The following is a 20,626-nucleotide window of genomic DNA, read 5'->3' as shown; positions in this document are numbered from 1 at the left end:
GGCTGTGGTGGACTTCAGAGTGAAAGAAAAAAAGAAATGATTGGCTCTTAAGTTGCCAGCCCATAATCACACGTTGTTAAGACTTTGTGCTACTAGGAGAAACTTTGTGTGTGTGTGTGTGTGTGTGTGTGTGTGTGTGTGTGTGTGTGTGTGTGTGTGTTCTTACGCTTGTCATACAGAATGCTGCTGAAGTAGATTGGGTCGTGGAGCTTATCCAGCTATGGCAGAAGCACATATCCGTATTCAAATGGTGGCTATGTACAGAAAGAAAAAGGAGAAGCAGAAAACAGAACTGAAAATGAGAAATATCATGCAAAGAAAAGGACAGAGCCAATTTCCTTGTATCAAACAATAAAAAACAGAGGGTGATGGGGCTTGCCAGGATCTGCCCATAATTCCCTGGAGAGGATGTCAGGGACGGAGGGAAATGCAGCACCTCGGGCACCCAGCTGAGCCAGCTGCTGCAGAACCTACACACCCAGCACACTGTGAGCAGTGCTACAGGAGCTGTCTCTGTGCCCAGGCACACCGCTGTGCATTGCTCTGCACCGCTGCTCCGTGCAGCTCCTGTGCCTTTACTGTGTGTCGACTGGCACTCGGTGCTATTTGTTAGTCACATTAAGTAAGGCCAATTAAACATGTATTATTCTGTTAACCTAAGACATTTTGAAATGATTGCTGAGCTGTCACTGGCTACTGATAGAGCAGCAGGAGACTTGAGTTAACGTTCCTTTATTGCTACAGAAGTCAGGGCTGTCATTCCCATCAAGGCACAGAACCCAGAGCAGAGAAAGAGACTTGCTCACAGCCTCTTATCTGTGTTCATGCTCATGCCTCTAATTGGGTTAACCCTTTAACCAGATAAGTCAGACAGGCATTCTCAAGCATTCCCTCAGGAGAAAGAAAAAAAAAAAAAAAAGCTAAAAAATTACTTTTAAAATATTGCTTTCCATGCCCTAGTTCATGCACATTTTACATTCATCTTTGGATACCCTTTCTAAATTATAATTGCTATCTTCATACTTAATTTAAGATGTATGTTTTCTTATAGACTGTAATTCAGATAAGCCACCTTCAAATCAACATCAACAATAATTTGTGGATGTGGTATGTTTTACAGTTTAACCTATCAATTGACCAGACTATAAAGCAAAACTGGGAAACAATTCGAGTACTCCAACGTGCCATCACAGCCCTCATTTTCTCTCCCAGTCAGGGAAAGGTCAATTTAACTTGCAGATAAAGCGCTACTTCTATACCGGCTTATCCACAGCTCTCTTACCAACACCAAGTTCCACTCCCCACCTTAGTAATGGTGGGCCAGAGGAAAATCCCATTTCTGTTTTGGAAGATGTAAGACAACGAATGCTGCCAGTGGTTGTTACTGGGTTCTCAGCTACCAGAACTAAGTGACTGCATAAGAAACTCAGCATTTTGGTTTTTTTTCTACTTTCCACCCCTTGTATTCGTGGTCCAAATGCCTCAAGACTATAAGGCAAACTGAGCTACATATTCTAAAAAGTTTTGTTAGTTTATCCGCGCTTTTCAATTACAACTCTCCGGTTTAGCCAGTACTGCAGAAATTAGTTTCCCATTGTCATTGTAATTTTCAGGGACACGAGTTCTCAAAAGAGCACAACGTCTCCCAAAAGGCTGATTTCAAGAGGAAAACACTGTGATATCAAAAGATGCAGAACAGCAAAGGTGCGAGCCTCAAATCTGACCTGAAGGATCTGAAAGCCATACTCTAACGTATGTTCAAGGATATATGAAAAAGGAATTATTCATTAACTTCTTCAGCTTGCAACTGCTTCAGGCTATTTTGTTCCTACAGTAGCTGCAGTTTTCAAAGGAAGGTAGAGCTAGTGAAGAAGAAAAGATCTTCATATGCACAGCACAAACACATCATCAGAAGCAGACTAACTCCAAGAAGAAAATATGGTACTTAGCTTGCTGCAAAGACAGGAATACCTTGTGTAGTGACAGGTTGCACATGTTTTATGAGCTTGGGGTGCTATTTAATAGTAGATGCTTAGTTACTATAGCAACTGTCATATCCCATGGTATTTATGCTTAGATATGGAACACATTTTAGGCAGCACCAGACAACATGTAATTCAAGTGTCCAAAATGCATGGTTAAAATAAAATCCTTGTTACAAAGCAAATAGGTGTGCTCCTCCAGTTACTAGAAAACCTTTCTAATGCAACACTTTTGCAACAACCAAACAATCTTGCCCCTTACAAACATGGAGCAGAACTGCCATGATAATCCAGAAGAGGGCTCAGAAGCCTTAAAATAAAACCCCAAACGACATCCAGCACTTTAAAATCCATTTTTGCTGACTGGTACTGCATAACTTGGAGGCCTCTGCTGTTTGATACAAAGCACTGAGCTTTGCCATAATCACAGCAGTACTACCTTGCTAGGTATCAGTTTGAAAGTCTTAACACAACTTTTTATCATCTGTGCTTTGTTCCTACCACAAATATCCTTCTGCCAACATGAAGCCCTGTATTATTGCTGTCCCCTGCCTGCCAGCACACAGTGTACATTACTTGTGTTTTATGGCTGGAATATCTCAGTTTGTAGTTCCTCCAGCTTCTGTACTTTTGCATACCACCCACTGCTGAAATCGCTTCCTCTGAACCGGCTGACAGATGCAAATCTTGCTGAAGACGCTTCTTTCATTTTTACTTTTATCTTTATCTTTATTTTGTGACATCTTGGTGGCTGAGGACCATAGACAAATAATGTAATAGGAAGGCACTCTATCTTTCTGGTCTTCTTGATCAGTAGAGGAAACTGATGGCTTCTAACTTCTACAGTTTTCTGTGAAGGGTTCTTAACTCCAACATGACCACATTAGGAAGGCAGGCTAAAAGAGTTTGCGGACTAGTCAAGCCTAACAGTTTTCCTTTGTCCTGTTTCCCCTATACTTCATTTCCTGCAGTCAGAACGTATTAATACCTCTTCTTACCATTTTATTATCAGTTCCAGAGAGCTATTAGCTGATAACAGTGGTGGTGGTTTTAGCACATAGGGTTTCTTAGTCAGACCATAGAATCATAGAACCATTTGAGTTGGAAGGGACCTTTAAAGGTCATCTAGTCCAACCCCCTTGCAATGAACAGGGACACCTACATCTCAATCACGTGCTCAGAGCCCCCTCCAGACCTTGAGTACCTCCATGGACAGAGCATCCACCACCTCTATGAGCAACCCGTGCTAGTGCCTCAGCACCCTTACAGTAAAAAACCTTTTTCCTTATATCCAGTCTAAATCTCCCCTCTTTCAATTTGAAATCATTTCCCCTTGTTCTATCCCAGCAGAGCCTGCTAAAGGACTTTTTAGCTCAATCTCTGCTAATTTCTTAGCTCATGTCATCCCTAGTCCTCCTGGCCTTCTTGTAGACAGATCAGAACCTAAGGCCCGAGGCAAATTTCTGCCTAGGAATGGATTTGCTTTGCCACAGCTCACGCTGACAGCCACACACCCTCCCTCCCATCTCTTGTCTGCTACAGCTCCTCAGCTGCTCAACAGCTGAGCCAACACAGCCAGACAAGCGCTGCCCTGGTCAAGCACCTATTGGCTGGTGCATGTATTAGTTGGTGTGATGAGTACTCTGACTGCTATGCTCATTTTCTAAACCCGATGCTAGTGTCATTGTCACCCAACATCAAGCTACATTTAGCCTATCGATGCACAGTTCAGGTATATTCTCCTCTTCCTTCTCACCCACTCATTCCAAACTCTGTGTTTGTTCCACAGGCACTGGATGCCCCCATTCCTTGTTCATTCCCCTACTACAGATAGAGCTAACAGCTCTCCATGCTCAGGGCAGTGATGAAGGCTTTCCTGAAGGCTGAGCAGAACTTATGGCCCCATTTTGCGTTCCACACATTAACACACAACAGTAACATGAAACACTTTCTCTTAAATCTTCTCAGCCTTTAAGTGTCTAAAGGAGGTCTATAAGAAAGAAGGGAACAGACTCTTTAGACATTTGAGGTCAGGCTGGATGGGGCTCTGAGCACCTGATCGAGCTGTAGGTGTCCCTGTTATTGCAGGTGAGTTGGATCAGATGGCCTTTAAAGGTTCCTTCCAATTCAAACGATTCTATGATTCTACAAAATCTGGAGTGCTGTGACTGCAGACTGCACAAAGTGAGGCTGTATCTGGCTTTCAGGGCTCAGCCGAGCTGCTACAACAGGCTTACTTCTTAGGGAACAGCCACATTTAATTACCTTCCTTAGCCTTTCTTCCATCTGCTCCTGGAGTTTTAGGCTGAGCTCTGCTGCAGGAATGTGCTCGTCTGCAGAAGCACTCAGGATTGTTTTGCAATGCTGCTTATTTCAAAGGTAGTCAGAATTTGCCAGGTTGGACCTAAAGGAAACAGTACATTACAGACGGGCCTCCTGCCCTACTCCTGAGCCAAATTAAAAAAAGACAAACATAACTTACAAGCTTCAATCAAACATTTATTATGAGAGAAACAACACAGACTCAGAGCACGTCCACATTGTCTTTGGCAGGCAGAGGCAAGCAAGCTTTGTCCCAGTTCTGAACCACAGCCCAAACTCTTCCCCAACCACACAGGGTCATGCTGGTGCAGCATGGAGCTGGAACGAGCACACCTTGCCTCCCGACAGGGCTCGGCAGCAGCACCGCACTGACGACAGCTGCACAGCTTCCAGCTCAGGGCTGACTCATGTCTGCTTGGCTCCCAGCACCGGCAGTGCAAGCACACATTTTCCTGCTCTCCTCGCCCAGCTTTCTGGCCCCCAGGGCCCTAGAAGCAGAGACAGAAAACGCTGCAGCCACACAGCAGGGTGTAGTGGAAAATGCTTCATTGTCGTCACAGTTTTGGGACTGGGACAGGACTCACTCCTATCTCTCTCAAACTATTTGCTTCAAAGCTGAAGCAACCTCCTGACTGACTTTCCTAACCTCTTTATCTTCAGGCTTGCAACCCACTGGTTGAGAAACACGGAAGTAAGCCTCATACAAACACCCAGCGAGAGACAGTGCCTGTCAGAGCAGATGAAACATTCTCTCAGGGAGACCTTTCTGTGGGCTGGAAATCATATCAGCGCAGTGACCCAACAGAAGTGAGGAACTTCAGTCTGCACGGATTTCTGTCTCTTGTTCACAGAGTCACAGAATCATAGGGGTTAGAAGGGACCTCTGGAGATCATTTAGTCCAACCTGGCAGGTACACCTACATAAGTATTAACAGCATTGACCCTTTAAAGCTATTTTAAAAACACATTTTTATAATCATTTACAATGTGGAAATGTCATGGTCTGAGAGCCTTCACGAAGCTCGAAGCTGCAAAAATAAACTGGAAATCAAACCTTTTTTTTTTCGTCTTTAAAAGCGCGGTTTCAGCCCTGCTCTCAGCCATTGAGTTCCTATTATTTTCTGTGGTTTTATAAACACTGTCCAACTCTACAGCAGCCTTCCCGTCACCGCTGATGTGTGAAAATCTGGCCAGCCCAGCAGGGGCTCTGCAAAAGGAGCAGCAAAGCTCCAGAGGCATCAAGCACAGCCCAGCACGGGAAGGGGGCTGGGAGGGTCAGCGGCTGCCTGCAGAGCAGCATGGCACGCAGCTCACGCAGCCGGTACCAGGCAGCGCCAGGGAAGGAGGCCCTGGGAGAGCTGGCTGTCTGCTGGAGCAGAGGGCTGGGGACAGCCAGGGCCGGCTGCCAGCACGGCTCCGGCAGCCGCTGAGTGGTGGCATGGGCACAGCCGGTGTGCACGTGTGGCTCACACAGACTGAAGCCGGGTCTGTCCTGCATCCGTGCCAAGCTGAGATATGGGGGTCAGGGCCGTATGCTAAGGATGGACCTGTACCTTCGGGCAGCTCAGTAAGGCCACAGTGAAGCCCACTACAGTTAAACCAGCCCTCTGTCCGCTGCTTTCACACAAGGCAATCCTGTTCAGTGATTCCCCCTTGGCGGTTACACTTTCAGAGGGCTGCCAGGGCTTCTAAATCCCCTCAGGACTAACACCCTGAAGTTTCCGCCGGCTGCCAGTGCTGATCCACCTTCCTATGAGAGATGTGCTGAGCTGGTTTGCATCATTTTCTCCCGTCACACATGGTGGTCATTACATCAGCAAGCAAGTCACCACAGTGTCTCACCAGGTGTAAGATCTCACATTTCTCCAGCAGCTCTGAGTACATATTCTGAATACCCTTTGGCTTTAGTCTCCTGCCATTTCAGTCCAGCAGAATAATTTTTCCTTTTTTATTTTTTTAAAGCAGTTGCCATCTTCATTTCAGTCTCCCTATCAGATTGTTCTGCAGACATTTATTTCCAGTTTTTCTCTGTGCTTTGTCTCCAACTCTTAAGCACCAATTCTGCTTTTGCCAGCAGAATACCTTACCTGCTAAGGTTTCACGTGCTGACACAGCTTTCTCAATATATAAAAGTGTTTAGGCAACTACCATTTATCACTTGTTAACTCTGGTGTTAACATTTAGTTTACTGAAACCAATAAGTGGATGGAAAACATTAGCATGTAGCTAAAATTTGATATCTTCATCACATTGTGGTTACAATTCAATTATTTTCTTTATAACAGTATCTTAGTCCCACCAGAGATTGTCTGCTTTCTAGTAAACACTTTGGTCTGTATTGTTTTGCATCAGTTTGTCCAGATATTTCCTTTTTGACTTGTCAAGTTATGTTTCTCACATACATGAAATGCAAGAGTTGTTTTCTCCTGAGAGTAATCAAATTTTGTCATATCTTGACTAAGCATGCAGAAGTTTTCTCAGCTTTTCAAAGAAAGCCCTGAGAAACTTTCCGTAGTTTTCCTGATCAAACAACGCTGAGTTTTAAAATCTATCAGCAATCTTCTTATTTCACTGGTTCTTCCTCTGTTTCACCGGAGAATTTATTGCAGGGAGGAAAAAAAGTTGAGATCCTCTCATCGTAGCTATAAGAGGGAAAGAAAAGACAAGAGGGGATATGGTGGTGGTGCTATCATCAGTCAGAGCAGTACCACTGTGCTTTTCTATAGCACCGATCCTGCAGGGAACAACAGGAAGGCTCCGGGGTTCGTGCAGGATTTAGTGTGAGATTACATACTGAATTCATCACAGCTGATCTAGAAAAAGTCAGTGTTGAGATGGAGGGGGAACACTTCTCTCTGTGGTACTGTTCTTTCAAAGTCTTCACTTGTACTTTTGCATCGTGATGCGCTGTATGAGAAACCATAAAAAACATGAGGAAATACTGCACTTTCTAACATATCTCACCCCAAGAGCGACCTCACTTGTACGAGTGCTATTTTCTCCTGCTTTCTCCTACCAAGCCGTAGCTCTCTGCTGTTTCACAGCCTTCCCTACCGACTCTCACCCCCAGGCCCGCTTTCTGCTCCCTCCTGCTGCCCAGCCTCCTCCTTTTCTCCATTTCTTTTCTCCCCTAGGGGCCACGGAGCCTCTCGGTGCCCAACCTTCGGCTGCAGCTGCCGGTCCCGAGCAGCTGGAGCCGGGACAAACCCACACCCCCCTCCCGGCTGCTCACAGGGCCAGGAAAGCAGCTCAGCGCTGGGGCCAGCTAAGCGCTTGCAGATGTCCTGCAGCACCAAGCCAGAGCGTGAGGCGTCCAAAACGCTGGGCTGTTCGCTCAAGACGAAGGCTGGAGCTGTCGGGGCACCGAGCTCCATCCCCTCCCCACCCGAGGGAAGCGGCCTCTGCCTGCGAGGCTCAGACAGGAAATGCCACAGGCCTTGCTAATGGAGTCACGAGGCCTGGCACCCCGCGGGCTGCGGGGGCGGGAGGCGCCGGGGACTCTCGGCCCTGAGAGAAGCGGCGGCCCGGAGCAGCCCGGCCTGGCGGGGGCAGCGCGGCCCGGGGGCGGGGGCCCCATAGGCTGCTGCCGGGCCAGGTCTCAACCTGTTCTCGCCGGAGCCCGTGGCCAGGAGCCCAGCTGCGCCGCGGGGCTTTGGCTGCTGTTTGAAATGGGGGCTCCGCCTCTGCCCCCGCCGCCCAGCCTCTCACGGCCGAGGGGAAGGGCCCGGCGCCATGGCAACCCCGCAGCCTCCCGTGCGCCGCGCCGGAGGGGCAGGAGCGGCTCGATGCCGTGGCAACGGCGCAGCCAATCGCAATGTTGAGCGCTGCCTGCGCGATTCGGCGGTAGCCAATAGAGACCTGCGGCTGCCTTGTGGGCGTGGCCTGAGGCTGAAACTCCGCCCCCGGCGGCACAGCAGGGGCGGGGAGCGAGATCCTTTGTGGGCTTTGACAATAAGATGGCGGGCCAGGGGGGCGGGGCCGGGCGCTACGGTTGGCCACGCCCCCTCCCTCAAGTGCGGAGCGGGCGCCGAGGCGGGAGCGGGGCTCCTGCGCTGGGAGGCGGCGGCGACGGCAGCGGCGGTGGAGCGGTGAGTGAGGAAAGCCGGGCAGGGTGCGGGGCCGCGGCACCGCCCGCTCTCCTTTCCCCGGGGCTTTGCGCAGGGAGGGCGCGGGCGGGGGGGTCGGGGCCGGCGGAGCCCGCGGAGGAGGGAGCGGGTCCAAAATGGCGGCGGGCGGTTCGCTGGGCGCGCGGCTCGCTGAGGAACGGCCCCCCGCCGCCGTTGGTCGCAGCACACGCGGCTCTTCGGGAAGCGGGTGAGAGCCTCTGAGGGGCCCTTCCCCGTCGGGGCCGCCTCCTCGGCCCCTTCCCTTCCTCCGCCGCCCTCCCACCGCCGCGCGGCTCTTCGGGCCCTCCCCCGGCTCCTCGCGAGCGCACGCACCGACGCTCGGCCCCGCCTCGGCCCCCGCCGCGCTCCCTCCCGAGCCTGCGTGCGCTGCGGCTCGCTCCCCGCCCCGGGCACGCCTCCACCGCCGCCTCCCCCCCGCTCCGCCGCCTTCCTTGTCCCCGCTGCCCTGGCTCCCTTCCCGCAGCCCTCGCGTGCTGCCCTAGGGGGACCCAGCCCCAGCGCCTTCCTCCTGCCTTTGTCTCGGGCCCGGCGGGGTGTTCCCGGCCCTGGGAGCCCACCCTGAAACCAGGCATCGCTGTACGCACACACATGCGTGCCCGAAAGGGAGTAACTGCCTTTCCAGCTTCTCTTCAGATTTGTTCGTCTTATGTCTGCTTCCTCCTAAGCAGTGCTAGAACCTCTTTCCTTTCTCCTCTGTTAGCTCAACTGTTAGAAAATGCCTTGCTCTGAAGCAGTCGGTATGTATTTTGCAGAGTTACTACCTCCATCTGAATGTGGTTCTGGAATGTGTAAGCTGATGCTCCAGCAAGAATTGGATCAGGTTTCAAGCACCTTATTTGTAAAGCAGGCCGGGAGTTTGTCACAAACTCAAAAGCAGCATTTTTTGTGAATGACATAGTACTGTGCTTCCTGTGCTACTATTCCAACAAACAACAAACCACGCAGCTCCCGCTTTTTTCATACTGCATTATTCTACAAATAGCCCTTGTCTCCTTGACAACTTCTTTCCTGCAGCTGTTTCAAACAACAGTTAAGAATTTGGCACAGTAAGTTTGGGCTTGTGAGGTAGCAGCAGCAGAAGGGAGATGATAGGATACAGCCAGTCCAGGTATTGTCTCTTGGACAGAGGCAAATCCTGCATGAAGGTAGGGGGGGACTTGGAACACCTTGCATCCAGAGCAGCAGCAGCCCTGCTTGCATGTAGCAGGAGGTTTTATATAACAGCGGATACCTTTTTGAGTACATTAATATGTAAATCAATAGAGAAGCACACTTAGCATTTTAATTAATGAGATTTTAAGGTTAGCTTTCTCTTGAGATGAGTACTTGTTGGAGATGGTGCAGAAAAGTTGGGGGGAGGTTGTTTATTTGCAGGGTTTTAATTGAATTTAATGGTGGCTGTTAAGATTAAAAAATTACTAAGAAGTTAGGTTCTGAGGCACACTTATTGGACAGGGAAGAGAATCTGAAGAAACAGTTCCTATGATGGACAAATTCTTCAGTACATGTGTGCTAACAGAGATCTCTGTGGTTTATTGCTGTAGGCAAGAACCTGGATTCACATGCATCAAGTCTTACACACTGATACATTGAATGGGAGAACAGTGTCCTTTTTTAGTGTGCTAACAGGTCACGGGCTGGACTGATCCACCAGCATCCCCAGTGTCCTTTCATTTGTGGATGTCATAATGGTTTTTCTCCTGGTGTTCTCAAGTGTCTCCTCCCATATCAGTCTACTATTCCAGGAGGCAAATAGCCGTACTCTCTTCCTCTAAAACTGTCTAATATCCAAAATAGCACCAGAAAATCTCTTCGTTTATTGTTCTCATGACTGCGTCATCTCTACCTATGGTTGGTTTTTTTTTTTTTTTTTGTATGGAAAAAGCATTGTCCTTGTTAGCTACCCAAAGCATCTGTTCAAGAGATTCATACTGTATGGAGAGCCTATACATTTCATTATAACATTTCATTTACAGAGTGGTCTGACAGTATACCCAGGGAGCAAAAGCTTTGGAACTTCTATAGCATTATGAGGTGATTGATAGAAATGGGGGATACTGGCTGGATGCTGTGTTGTCTCATGGAGCTGTAGTTAAGGTGCCTCACCACCCTGTCTAGAACACTGCTGTTAGCTCAGTCTGTAGAAGAGAATGCATTGGTTGAAGTACAGTGTTTGTGATGTGACAGTACTTTAGTCTTAATATTTTGGGGTTGTGTCAAAAGATTTTGGCTTGAGAGTTTTTAAGGTGGCTTTTTTAATGCGATGTTTTAATATGCAGCCCCTGGAGAAAAACAGATGGCTTTCTTCCAAAAAAAAAAAAAAAAGGCCTTTGTCAACTATCTCTTCCCCTCTCCCTAATTTCAAAAGCAAGTGTTTTTCCAAAAATTTTAATTACCAGCCACAACAGAAGACAAAGATGTACATATGCATCCAGTTAACTTATTTATTTTCTAGGTACGTACTTCAGTTGCAGATACTGAACTGACTTGTACAGTCAGACATGTCTAGAACAGTAGCAGAACTGTGTTCGTATTTTTTCCTATAAGGTATTTGTAGGCCATCGAAGCAGTGTTCTTTTTGGCTTTAGTTATTAAAGGAGTCTTGTGTGTATTTGATAGTTGGATTTGATATATTGAACGTTGTTTGGCCTCAAATGTGCTTTGAAAACTCAGCCTTCCCAGCTAAAACAATTTCATTACTGTCATTAATTTCATTTTTGTCATCTTGTAAAGAAAATCTTAGTCATAAAGTTTCTGTGTTGCTGCTAAAGGAAAATCCTCCCCACATTTGCTCTTTCAGTTTTATACTTGTGTGTGTATATTCTTTTTCCTGTAGATGCCATGGAGATGTATGGTTCTGTACAAGATGAAAACTGCACGCTTTTGTGATAAACTTGCTTGCAGTATGCCTTGCTACACGTTTATGCTTTTCGGATGATGGCTAAAGATTTGTTTGCTCTTCAAATGGCAGAGGCACAGGGATAAGGGGAAGGTTGGTCCAAAGGTCAGCGTGATAGCCCAGGACTTGGACTTAAATTGGCAGTTTCCTTCTCCTGTCGCAGATTCTGCGCATATTGTTTGGCAAATCACCTTTGTGTTCCAGTTGTTAATGGAGTTTAACAGTGTCACAGGAGTACTGTGAGGATAGAGATGCTGAAGCAATTGAAACAAGTAGGGATGTGTACGTTTCTGAAATGGGAAATGGTTTTGCTGTGCATCTCCTGTACTTGCCTGATGCCTTGCTTCCTGATACTTGGTAGGTGCTGCCCTAACTATTACTGTATGGACTCTTGCTCAGTAGCATGGGAGAAGAGGAAGGACTACATCAAGCACAATTACTGGTATGTAGCTTTTTCTCCTTTCTTGAAACAGTAATCGTCTAGTACTTTGTGCAGACTCAGAAGCAAGGTGACGAAGAACTGCTTTTTTATGATGTAAGGTACTGATTAGAAGTAAATATAATAGGAAATGTAATTGAAAATTCCAGTGAATTCTGTGAAGTGCTTAAGAATAAATATTTTTTTGCCTTTTTTTTTTTTTTGCTTGGTCTTCTACCAATGTGTGTGTGATGTATTGATGTTTTCAAGTTTTGTGCTGTGTTCAGTTATTCCATTGGTGTACCTTAGAAGGTATTTAATTGTCAAACAGGTGGTTAAAAATCAGGTTAACATTCAATTGCAGTTTTATTATTCTATACAAGAAAAGAAGTTGAAATAAACTGAAATTTGAAACTCTGCATGGAACATTTAAAGTCTGGTGACTTAATCAACCCTGTATGGTCATTAGACCCGGAAGATGTTTCCTAGAGGTTGTTTCACATGGGGTGTGTATGTGTAAACATTGTAAATACAACATTATGTAAAAAAACAATATAGGATATCCCAAGATACAAAGTTTTCATGCCTGAAGGTCTGGAAAAGGCACTGTCAAGTAGAAACTTCGGTTGTTTTTATTGGAAATAATGCAAATACTTTGAGTTACAGGAGAAAACTTTAGAACGAAACTTCAAAAGTGTTTAATATACTGATAGTCCATAGATAGCTTTTAAGAAGTCTATTAAACATGGTCTTAAGACAAAGTTCATTTGTTCTATACTGTAGTCTGTGTGTATTATGATTTCTGAAGAGTTCTGTGCCTTCTCTGGAAGGAAGTCTGTAAGAGACAGCAAATCCAATAAAACGTTAATTCATAAATGCAGGCAGCAACATGAGAAGAGTTGTACAGGGGCAGACCAAATGCTTATGTAGCTACTGTTCTAGCCTCACGTTTTCAGAGTAGGTAAGAGTGTCATGTTTGATAAAAGGAGCAATGTAGTCTGGGGTGGGGTGCATTTTTACTAATGCTGAAAGAGATCTGTGTCTGAAAACATGTGGACCATTCAGTAGCAACCAAAAAGCAAGGCAGAGATTGGGGCTTACCAGGAGAAGCAGAATAAAACACTGCAGCAATAGCAGTTTGGTCTTATCAGCTTTGAGCTGAAAAATGTTCTATTTGAATCACTGTGTTTAAAAAAAAAATAAAAAATCCCAAAGTGTTAGGTAAAGAACTCTAAGGGCATGAGACTTGAAAGGGACATAATAAAGGTGCATGAATGTAAAGATTAGGTACTGGCTTTCTTTTGCATCTTAACTTTTGTCAGGCTGAGTGAAGTGACATCTATTGCATTTACAAACAGTTACTTTGTATTTGAAGAGGTCAGCTGTAGTATTTCACTTGCATGGAGCACTGCTAAAAAAAACCAGTGCAATTCAGATGACAATCTGGAGGCTAGTGCTTGAAAATCATACCTTGGCTAATTCTGCAACTGATTTTTTAGATGGAAGGAATCAGAAGCCTGCATGCACTCCAATCATTTTATCTAGTGAACATAAAGTAGGAATACAATAATTTTGTTTAATAGTTAACTGAGAAAGAAGTACCGAGAATGACTCTATCTGTATTGGAATTGTGCTGTTCATTTACTCATTTGAGTACAGGCGCCTGAAGGACTGCTTGAGTTATGTGAATCAAATTTGTGTTACACTCCAAGTAGCCAAAGTAACCTAACCTTTTCAAGTACACTGTCTGTGAGATAGCTCTCTCTCTCTATATATATATTTTTGTTGTTACTACATTAGGCATATTGGTTTTCTGCAGGGGTCAAATATTTAAAAGATGGTGTGCCAGGTTGTATTTTTATTTCCAAAATCAGAGGTTAAGCATGCCAGTAGAAACTCAGGAGGAGCGAGGAGAAACTGCCTCTGCAGTAGGTGAAATACAGCTGTTGAGATGGTCGCTTCTGTGCGAAGCAGCGGCTCCTGACTTCCATCAAGTTTGGAATTTAATGGGAACCAGGAGCTGGGAGCCCCTGCCTCTCTCAGGTGCCTCTCTGCGAAGCCATGGCTCATGGACCTGCTCACTCCTGGTTCCCGAGTGTCGTCTTTGGGACCCAGTCCATATGTTCCTGACCCCTGTTGTACCACAATGGCCATTCTATAACCTGGTATGATAATTCTGATGTTTTTATCTTCAAAGAATTTGCTGTTTAGTTTTTCTGTTTCGGTTTTTTATTTTAGTCTTTTTTTTTCTGTCCACTGAGCTGCTTATGTTGTACAATATTTTTTTATTTTTTTATTTTTAACAGGACACAATGTTTGTGCGAGGACTAAAAAGAAAATGTTTTGATGGCGAAGAAGATATTGAAGGAACTCTGGCTGGTATTAAGGCTATTCCTTCATATAATCTTCAGCGACAGTCACTTTTAGATATGTCCTTGGTTAAACTCCAGCTGTGTCACATGCTGGTCGAACCTAACCTTTGTCGTTCGGTACTTATAGCCAACACGGTACGCCAGATCCAAGAGGAGATGACCCAAGATGGGACTTGGCAGATGATAAATACACAGAGTACAGGCCAGGCATCCGTGGATCGTCTTGTTTCAACTGATATCCTCTGTCGCTCATCTAGGGAGCAAGCTGAGGGAAAGCATGTTCCAGGTTACAGTACTTTCAGTAAAGACTTTGAGGGTGACCAGGCACAAGATAGTTCAGAAACTATGTCAACAGCCTCTTCAGTGCAAGCTCTAAGAAACCTGCAAAGTAATGTGTGGGAAATGGAGAATCCACAAGAAAATAAAGGAAATTTTCAAAAATCGTTAGATCAAATATTTGAGACACTGGAGAACAAAAGTCCAAATTCAGTTGAAGACCTGTTTTCGGAAGTTGACAATTCTTACTATGATCTTGATACTATGTTAACAGGCATGATGAGCAACACAAAAATGGGACACTGTGATGGGCTAGAACCATTTCCTTCTCCAGCAACTACAACTTCTAGCTCTAATTGTAAATCTGATCTTAACGAGCTTGATCATATTGTAGAAATCCTTGTTGAATCTTGAAACTCCTTGTGTAGGAGATAAAGATCTGTTAATGGAAAAAAGACTCAAGAAAGCTATTTCCACAGTTTGTTCTATCAAATCTGCACATGTATTTTACAAATATCTATATATTATATAGATATATATATTAAAAAAGCACTTCATATTGCAACATAGTGTTAACTCCTGAAGTTAACCTGCAACTTGTAGTGTAATGATCCAATCTCTTGTCCACTGAACTGTAAGTACATACGGCAAATGTTTTTAAGTATGTGGTCCAAGGCTTTCAAATTTGGATTACTTCTACCAATTTGTTTTAGCCTTTGACAGAGGATGTGCTTAGTGAGAGGGATTCTCTCATCATTCTTTTTTCTTATCCTTCTCCCAGTGAAAATGGTAATGAACACAGTGGGAATTTGGATATCTGGCTTCCCATTTTCCTCCAGTTTCCGCTTTGTTACACCACATAACTCCTATAATATCTGCTGCTTCTGTTCTAAGTCGCTACATGGCTCTTAAAGAGCAGTATGCAATAGTTCCCATTATTCTAGCTAGCTTATTCTGGTTTTTGCTACATTTTTTAACTTTAAAAATAGTTTTAAAGTGTTTATTGGTGTTTAGAATTTTCCAGGTATTTTCCTAAAATATATTTTTACTACAGATGTTGTGTCAGCTGCTAACTAGCAACTTTTGATCATATCTGCAGTTGATGTATTTTTTGAAAGGTTTTCAAAAAGGGATGTTTTTTTACTGTGAGCTACCCAATGTAGTTCAGTAAAGTGTATGTAAATGTAAATATACGATTTTATACTTTACATTAAAATGTAAGAGCTGTTTTTTCATGATTCTGTTTTATAGAGTAGTACTTTACTAAATTGAGAATTGGAATATTATGCTTTTTATACCCCATATACTTGGTTGTCATTAGAGAGAGAGCTCTGATCCAGCTAGAGACAATTACATTTAATTCATTTCAGACCGTATTTTTTCTTAACTACAAACCTAAATTACATAGGATTTTATTTATGTGTATTTATATGTAAATGTCATCAAGTGAATTGTTTGTCACTGAAGTCTACCATCAAATATTTGTTTATATGGGTTAACTATCTTGCACTAATTACTACAAAAAGTGTTACTAGAGGCCTTCAAATCTCAACTGGTATGTCTCGATGTCTTGTCATAATTAGTATGCTCTGCTCTTACCATGGGTTTCCTCTTGCTATTTTTTTTTTAATAACAAAAGATAATACAACATGGGATGGTGTTCTTTTCTTCAAATACTCACATTCATGTGAGAGTGTATAATTAAGGATATTGTTATGAGACTTTTTTGAGGGGGGAGAAGGAGGAAGCGAGGGGAAGAATACATCAAGTACATACACTGTATGATTTTGTTGCGAAAAAACAAAATGTGACAAGAGGCCTGACCCAGCAGCGAGGTCGACAAGGGGGAGAAGATTGATCAGTTTGTTTCTGGAATGTTTTAGCCAAGAGGAAGACGTACACCACTGACTCAGTCATTTTCTGTACGTTTGAATCAAGCAAGTCACTGAACTTGAAGAGAGTGCATTTCCGTACCTGGCAGCCTATGCTTTCCCACAAGTGATCTTAGTGCATGCTATCTTTTTCAGATTCTCAAACCTCCCCAAGGCAGAGAGGGTGAGGGCAGGAGGATGTTAAGGGTGTTCGCCTTTGCATAAGGACACCACTGGGCTTAGGTTTTCAACGAGTGATTCAGACACATCTGGTTTGGGGAAAAAAATAACATCACTTGCTAAATTATTCAGACTTGATAGTGGTATTCATATTAATCTTTACTTGCTGTAGTAGTCAAACATTGCTTCCTCAATTAAATCTTCATTAATAACCATATTAAATATGAAATACCGTATACTCACTTGCAATTTCAGTCTGTGTAATACAGCTGGACCAAAGAAACACAAAGTACTACTGGACATCTTAAGCGATAGAGACATCACTAATTACTGAAAGGTGTTGTAGTACAATATTGTAATCCAAGAGGTTACATATTGATGTGAACTGTTATATCTCCCAGTGAAAGAATAGTCCGTTTTATTTGGCAGTGTTAGTTGCAGAATGAGAAATTACTTCCAAAATGATAAAACCCTCAAGAAAATGTGCTTGATGCTTTTCTACGTGGATAAGACAGCAGATGCCTTAGAATAAAGTAGTCAGGCTGCTTCAGAGTTCTATAAACAGAACAGTAGTGATGAGTTGAATAAATAAATACCTTCTGTACCTCTGGAAAGTTCCCCCAGACTGCTCTGAACCGTGGTGGTTCAAAACCCCAAGCTTTGAACAACTGTGGGTGTTCCCCTCTGTTCCTTTCCCCCTTCCATTTTTGTTAAATGGGAAATTTCAAGTTTAGATTTTCAAAAAGATGTTTTCTCCTTTCCTCTTCAGTATGCTTCAGTCTCTGTGTACAAGGTGGGAGTTAGTGTGAGTGTTCGTGACTCTTACACTGTGTATGTGAAATGCACGTGTGTGTGCATATATATATATACATATATATATATATATATGATTGCACCAAACATCTAGTCAGCTGCATTCTTTTACTGGGGAGACCATACCCAGTGAAGAGTAATTTGTAGAGACTACTTGGCTTAACAGGAAGGGTATTAGGTAAGTATGTGGTTATGTCGTTAAGTATTTAAGCAGAAATATGTATTCTGTTTTATTATGTTCTTAAAACTTATGCCAAATCTTATGTGTTCTTACATGTCTGATGTCTTGGCTCAAGTGTTGAGCAGGTCTAAGAATTTGTGTTGCTGAAACTTGCACAGTCACTCTGCAGATGTGTACGTAGAGCTGCTCTGACTTTGCAATCCAGTGTACAGTCAGCCTACTGCTTTTCGGTATGCCTCAGACTAACTCTGCTGCTTGTTCTGTAGCTTCACTTCTTTTATAAAAGAAACTAACTTTTATTTTTGTGCTCATATTGTCATTTTTTTGTTAGTCCAAAGAGGTCATTTAAAGGTTAATAAAATGTTTTGCTCTGTATTCCTCTCTGATAAAGAGAGAGAGCAGGAATTATAGCGTGACTGTATGATGGCGAACTTTAAATTGTTGGGTTTTTTTTTTTTTTGTAAGTTCTTATTACAAATGAGGAATATGATATTTGCTGATGGCAATTTTCTTAATTTCTACATATGGATGGAAATTAATTGAACCTCTGTTAAGGTTTCTCTAAGGCTCTCCTACCATTTCTTGTAGCTTCTTTCTTTTATGCGTTCCTAGGGAAAAGAGTCACAAAACTTGCACGGCAGTCTGTGCTGTCTCAAAGTAAGCTGTTCTTCTGAATGACATAACTCTGCTTTAGACTTGCACAAAAGAAAGTACTTTCTAGCTAACGCCTATCTGCTTCCTTCTCAGGTAACCTTGAATTACTGTCCCCTCTGCCTCTTTACGCGTGGTTTTGTTTCTCCTCTCTTTCAAGAAAGTCTGGGACATGTGGAGCTTCTGGAGTCAGGGCATTCGGCAAAATGTGTGAGAATGGAGGCTGAGATGGCTTGCGTACTACTTTGCTATTTTTATTTCTTAACCCCTTTCTCTTCCACAGCTCTGTGAATTTATTTAGCTTAGCTCTCTGAATGTAGCCATGTTTGCATAAAGGACAAATCTGGTAAACAAGGAGGGGATTGTTTATTTGGATGAAAAGTACCGTTCCAGATTGTCTCAAAGGTGTGGCAACACCTGTGGCTTTCATCCTTTAGCAGGTTAGGGATTCAGACGGGAGTCTGTGCACTCACTTGTGCTGGAGGCTGTCCTTTGGTCATTTTTTGAAGTCTCAGGTCTAGACTGGTTTAGCAGGCATTTCAAAAAGCATTACTGTAAACTGCTTGATAGTACAGTTTTATGCTGTAATTATCGGTCCATTATAGATGTCTCATGTCTCAGGATATTGATGTGAGCGTATGACTGCTTGACAGTTTTGCAACTCAATCCATGTTCCCATGTAACCAAACAAACTGTCAAAAGGCAGGGTGAAAAAAACATCCTGACACCTAGCACAAGACAAAAACACTTCTGTAAGTGAGCCGTGTTCAGAGTGAAAGTACGCTTATGTCTCAGGCCTAGGATTGTATAGTCCCTTATGCAAAAAAACCATGGTTGATCATGACAAACTTTGATTGCTCATCAATCCCTAAATGAGTGTGATTTCACAGTATAGGAAACGTGATTAATACTAAAAGTACCAAAACACCAACTTACCTCTAAGACTTCGTAGCAATGAAATATACATCTTAAAAAATTCAACTATAAAGCCTCACAATGTTTATTCCAACTCCTTTAGGTGTCTCTTGCAGAACTGACAGTTAAAATAAATTTTTGCTATTTTTTCAAGAAAGTTCCATGAAGAGCTGCAATCCCTGAATAATTCAAGTTGTCAAGGAAGATATACTTCAGTTGCATGTAGTGACTTGACTTCTTTATATAGCCAGTGAAAAATATTTTATGTTTGAATTGTAGTTTTTTTTTTAATACAATTATTCCTTTGCTTAACTAAGATTCTGCTAAAAAATGAGTGTTTTATGACCTGAAAAATTATTGTGGTAAATGTTGATGCACGACCAACTTGTCAACAGGAAAATATATAGCTAGGGGCAACTTGCCACTGCGGGGAAAACAGGCAGTAATTCCAGCTGTCATCTTTTTAGGGAAGAATAATTGAAGATACAGGTGATTACATGACTTCTTGCAAAAACAGAATTAAAAAGAAATTGTAAGAACATGTACACTGCGCTTGGAAGTCCCCTAGGAGCATGTGGGAAGTAGCAAGTAAGTACTGCAATAGTAAGTGTTACAACAGAGGAACAGTGTATTGCAATTCTCATGCGCCCCTTACAGACAAGTTTTGGAGATGAAGGAAAGGTAATTTCAGTCTCTGACTGTGCAAGCTTCCAAAACAAGACTCTAAGGAAGAGTGACTTATATTGTTTAAAAAACACCAGAAGAGTTTAATTCAGGAGAAAAAACAGCACAGAGCAAATTCACTTTTGTGCCCAGTAACATTTGCTCCCGTGCCTCTGCTTTGCTTGAAAGGGAGAAAGCACTTCTGGCTGTTCTTTGTGGCAAAACAGAATAATGGTTTACTTAAAATTGTCTATGATGTGTTTTCAAACAAAACTTTCTACCATTCTGTATTTTTCTTTCCTTTTTTTTTTTTTTTTTTTACTTACATTAAATGTAAGGTTAATTAGTAGCTCATAGAGACTTAATCAACAGAAGGAGATGGTGAAACTAACAAGGCTTGGTGCACTTCTCTTCCTCACTTTGCCATGGAAGTATGGCATACCATGATTGTTCTGCTGTTCTGCTTCAATTTGCTAATTAATTGCAACCAAGTCTTCTAGTTGCCGTATGATTAGAAAATTATTTTTGAGAAGTGTGCAGGTGAGAGACCAGAAGAAAACTCTGTATTGTGCTGACGTCCAGTAACTGGGATAAGATAGAGACATGTTTCAGTTTCCAGGCAGAAGACCAACTTCAATTAGAGCCTGAGACGCAGAGTCAATTAATCACAGACAAATCCATAGGAAAGCAGTCTGCATCAGTTCCTGCCTTCGTGGGGCTGTTTGCAACTAGCAGCCTAGCACTAAGGTAAGCGGGGGAGCAGAGCCCAGCACTCCTTTCAGATGTGTTAGACAGAGACCCCGGGTTTGGGGTGTGGTTTTTCTGCCTCTTGAAAAAATCAGTGTGAAAGCCACAACGCAGCTTGTGAGAGTGGCGTCCTGCCGTGTGCTGTGGAGAGAAGGCAGACTGAAAGGCCGTGTTTGAATCATAAAAAATTCATGTTGTTAAGTCTTCTG

The 20,626-nt window shown here is 43.4% G+C and overlaps 2 protein-coding genes across 10 annotated transcripts; one reads left to right on the top strand and one right to left on the bottom strand.

The window, feature by feature from the left end:
• On the bottom strand, positions 4,304–8,246 carry LOC110401433. 4 transcript variants are annotated; one of them, XM_021402558.1, is made up of 3 exons: positions 7,537–7,893; positions 7,099–7,211; positions 4,409–4,792 (listed from the first exon to the last, which is right to left on the bottom strand). In XM_021402558.1, the coding sequence occupies exons 1-3, from the start codon at positions 7,676–7,678 to the stop codon at positions 4,424–4,426; spliced, it is 624 nt and encodes a 207-aa protein (XP_021258233.1). In that variant the 5' UTR covers positions 7,679–7,893; the 3' UTR covers positions 4,409–4,423. The 4 variants fall into 4 exon arrangements, 2 of the variants coding, with proteins under 2 accessions (XP_021258233.1, XP_021258234.1); XM_021402559.1 differs by lacking the exon at positions 4,409–4,792 and adding an exon at positions 6,883–6,946; XR_002440381.1 differs by lacking the exon at positions 7,537–7,893 and adding an exon at positions 8,163–8,246 and having other exon boundaries at positions 4,304–7,211.
• Positions 8,255–17,740, top strand: CDCA4 (cell division cycle associated 4). Of its 6 annotated transcripts, none has more exons than XM_021402552.1 (4): positions 8,255–8,392; positions 11,692–11,772; positions 13,623–13,913; positions 14,055–16,044. In XM_021402552.1, the coding sequence occupies exons 2-4, from the start codon at positions 11,734–11,736 to the stop codon at positions 14,808–14,810; spliced, it is 1,086 nt and encodes a 361-aa protein (XP_021258227.1). In that variant the 5' UTR covers positions 8,255–8,392; positions 11,692–11,733; the 3' UTR covers positions 14,811–16,044. The 6 variants fall into 6 exon arrangements, with proteins under 6 accessions (XP_021258227.1, XP_021258231.1, XP_021258228.1 ...); XM_021402553.1 differs by lacking the exon at positions 8,255–8,392 and adding an exon at positions 8,481–8,618 and having other exon boundaries at positions 14,055–17,740; XM_021402555.1 differs by lacking the exon at positions 8,255–8,392 and adding an exon at positions 8,816–10,282 and having other exon boundaries at positions 14,055–17,740.

The sequence above is a fragment of the Numida meleagris genome, chromosome 6 (assembly GCF_002078875.1).
Source record: "Numida meleagris isolate 19003 breed g44 Domestic line chromosome 6, NumMel1.0, whole genome shotgun sequence".
Classification (NCBI taxonomy): domain Eukaryota; kingdom Metazoa; phylum Chordata; class Aves; order Galliformes; family Numididae; genus Numida; species Numida meleagris.
This window is presented reverse-complemented; position numbering and strand designations above follow the sequence as displayed.

Excerpts from the sequence above, each read along its gene's own strand:
- LOC110401433 (XM_021402558.1), bottom strand. The coding sequence starts at position 7,678 with ATGGAGCTCGGTGCCCCGACAGCTCCAGCCTTCGTCTTGAGCGAACAG. Across the intron at positions 7,212-7,536 it reads TGAGCTGCTTTCCTGGCCCT|CGCATCACGATGCAAAAGTA; the intron begins GTGAGCAGCCGG and ends TTTCTCATACAG. Across the intron at positions 4,793-7,098 it reads GATCAGCTGTGATGAATTCA|GGCCCTGGGGGCCAGAAAGC; the intron begins GTATGTAATCTC and ends CTCTGCTTCTAG.
- CDCA4 (XM_021402553.1), top strand. The coding sequence starts at position 11,734 with ATGGGAGAAGAGGAAGGACTACATCAAGCACAATTACTG. Across the intron at positions 11,773-13,622 it reads TACATCAAGCACAATTACTG|AGGTTAAGCATGCCAGTAGA; the intron begins GTATGTAGCTTT and ends TTCCAAAATCAG. Across the intron at positions 13,914-14,054 it reads AATGGCCATTCTATAACCTG|GACACAATGTTTGTGCGAGG; the intron begins GTATGATAATTC and ends TATTTTTAACAG.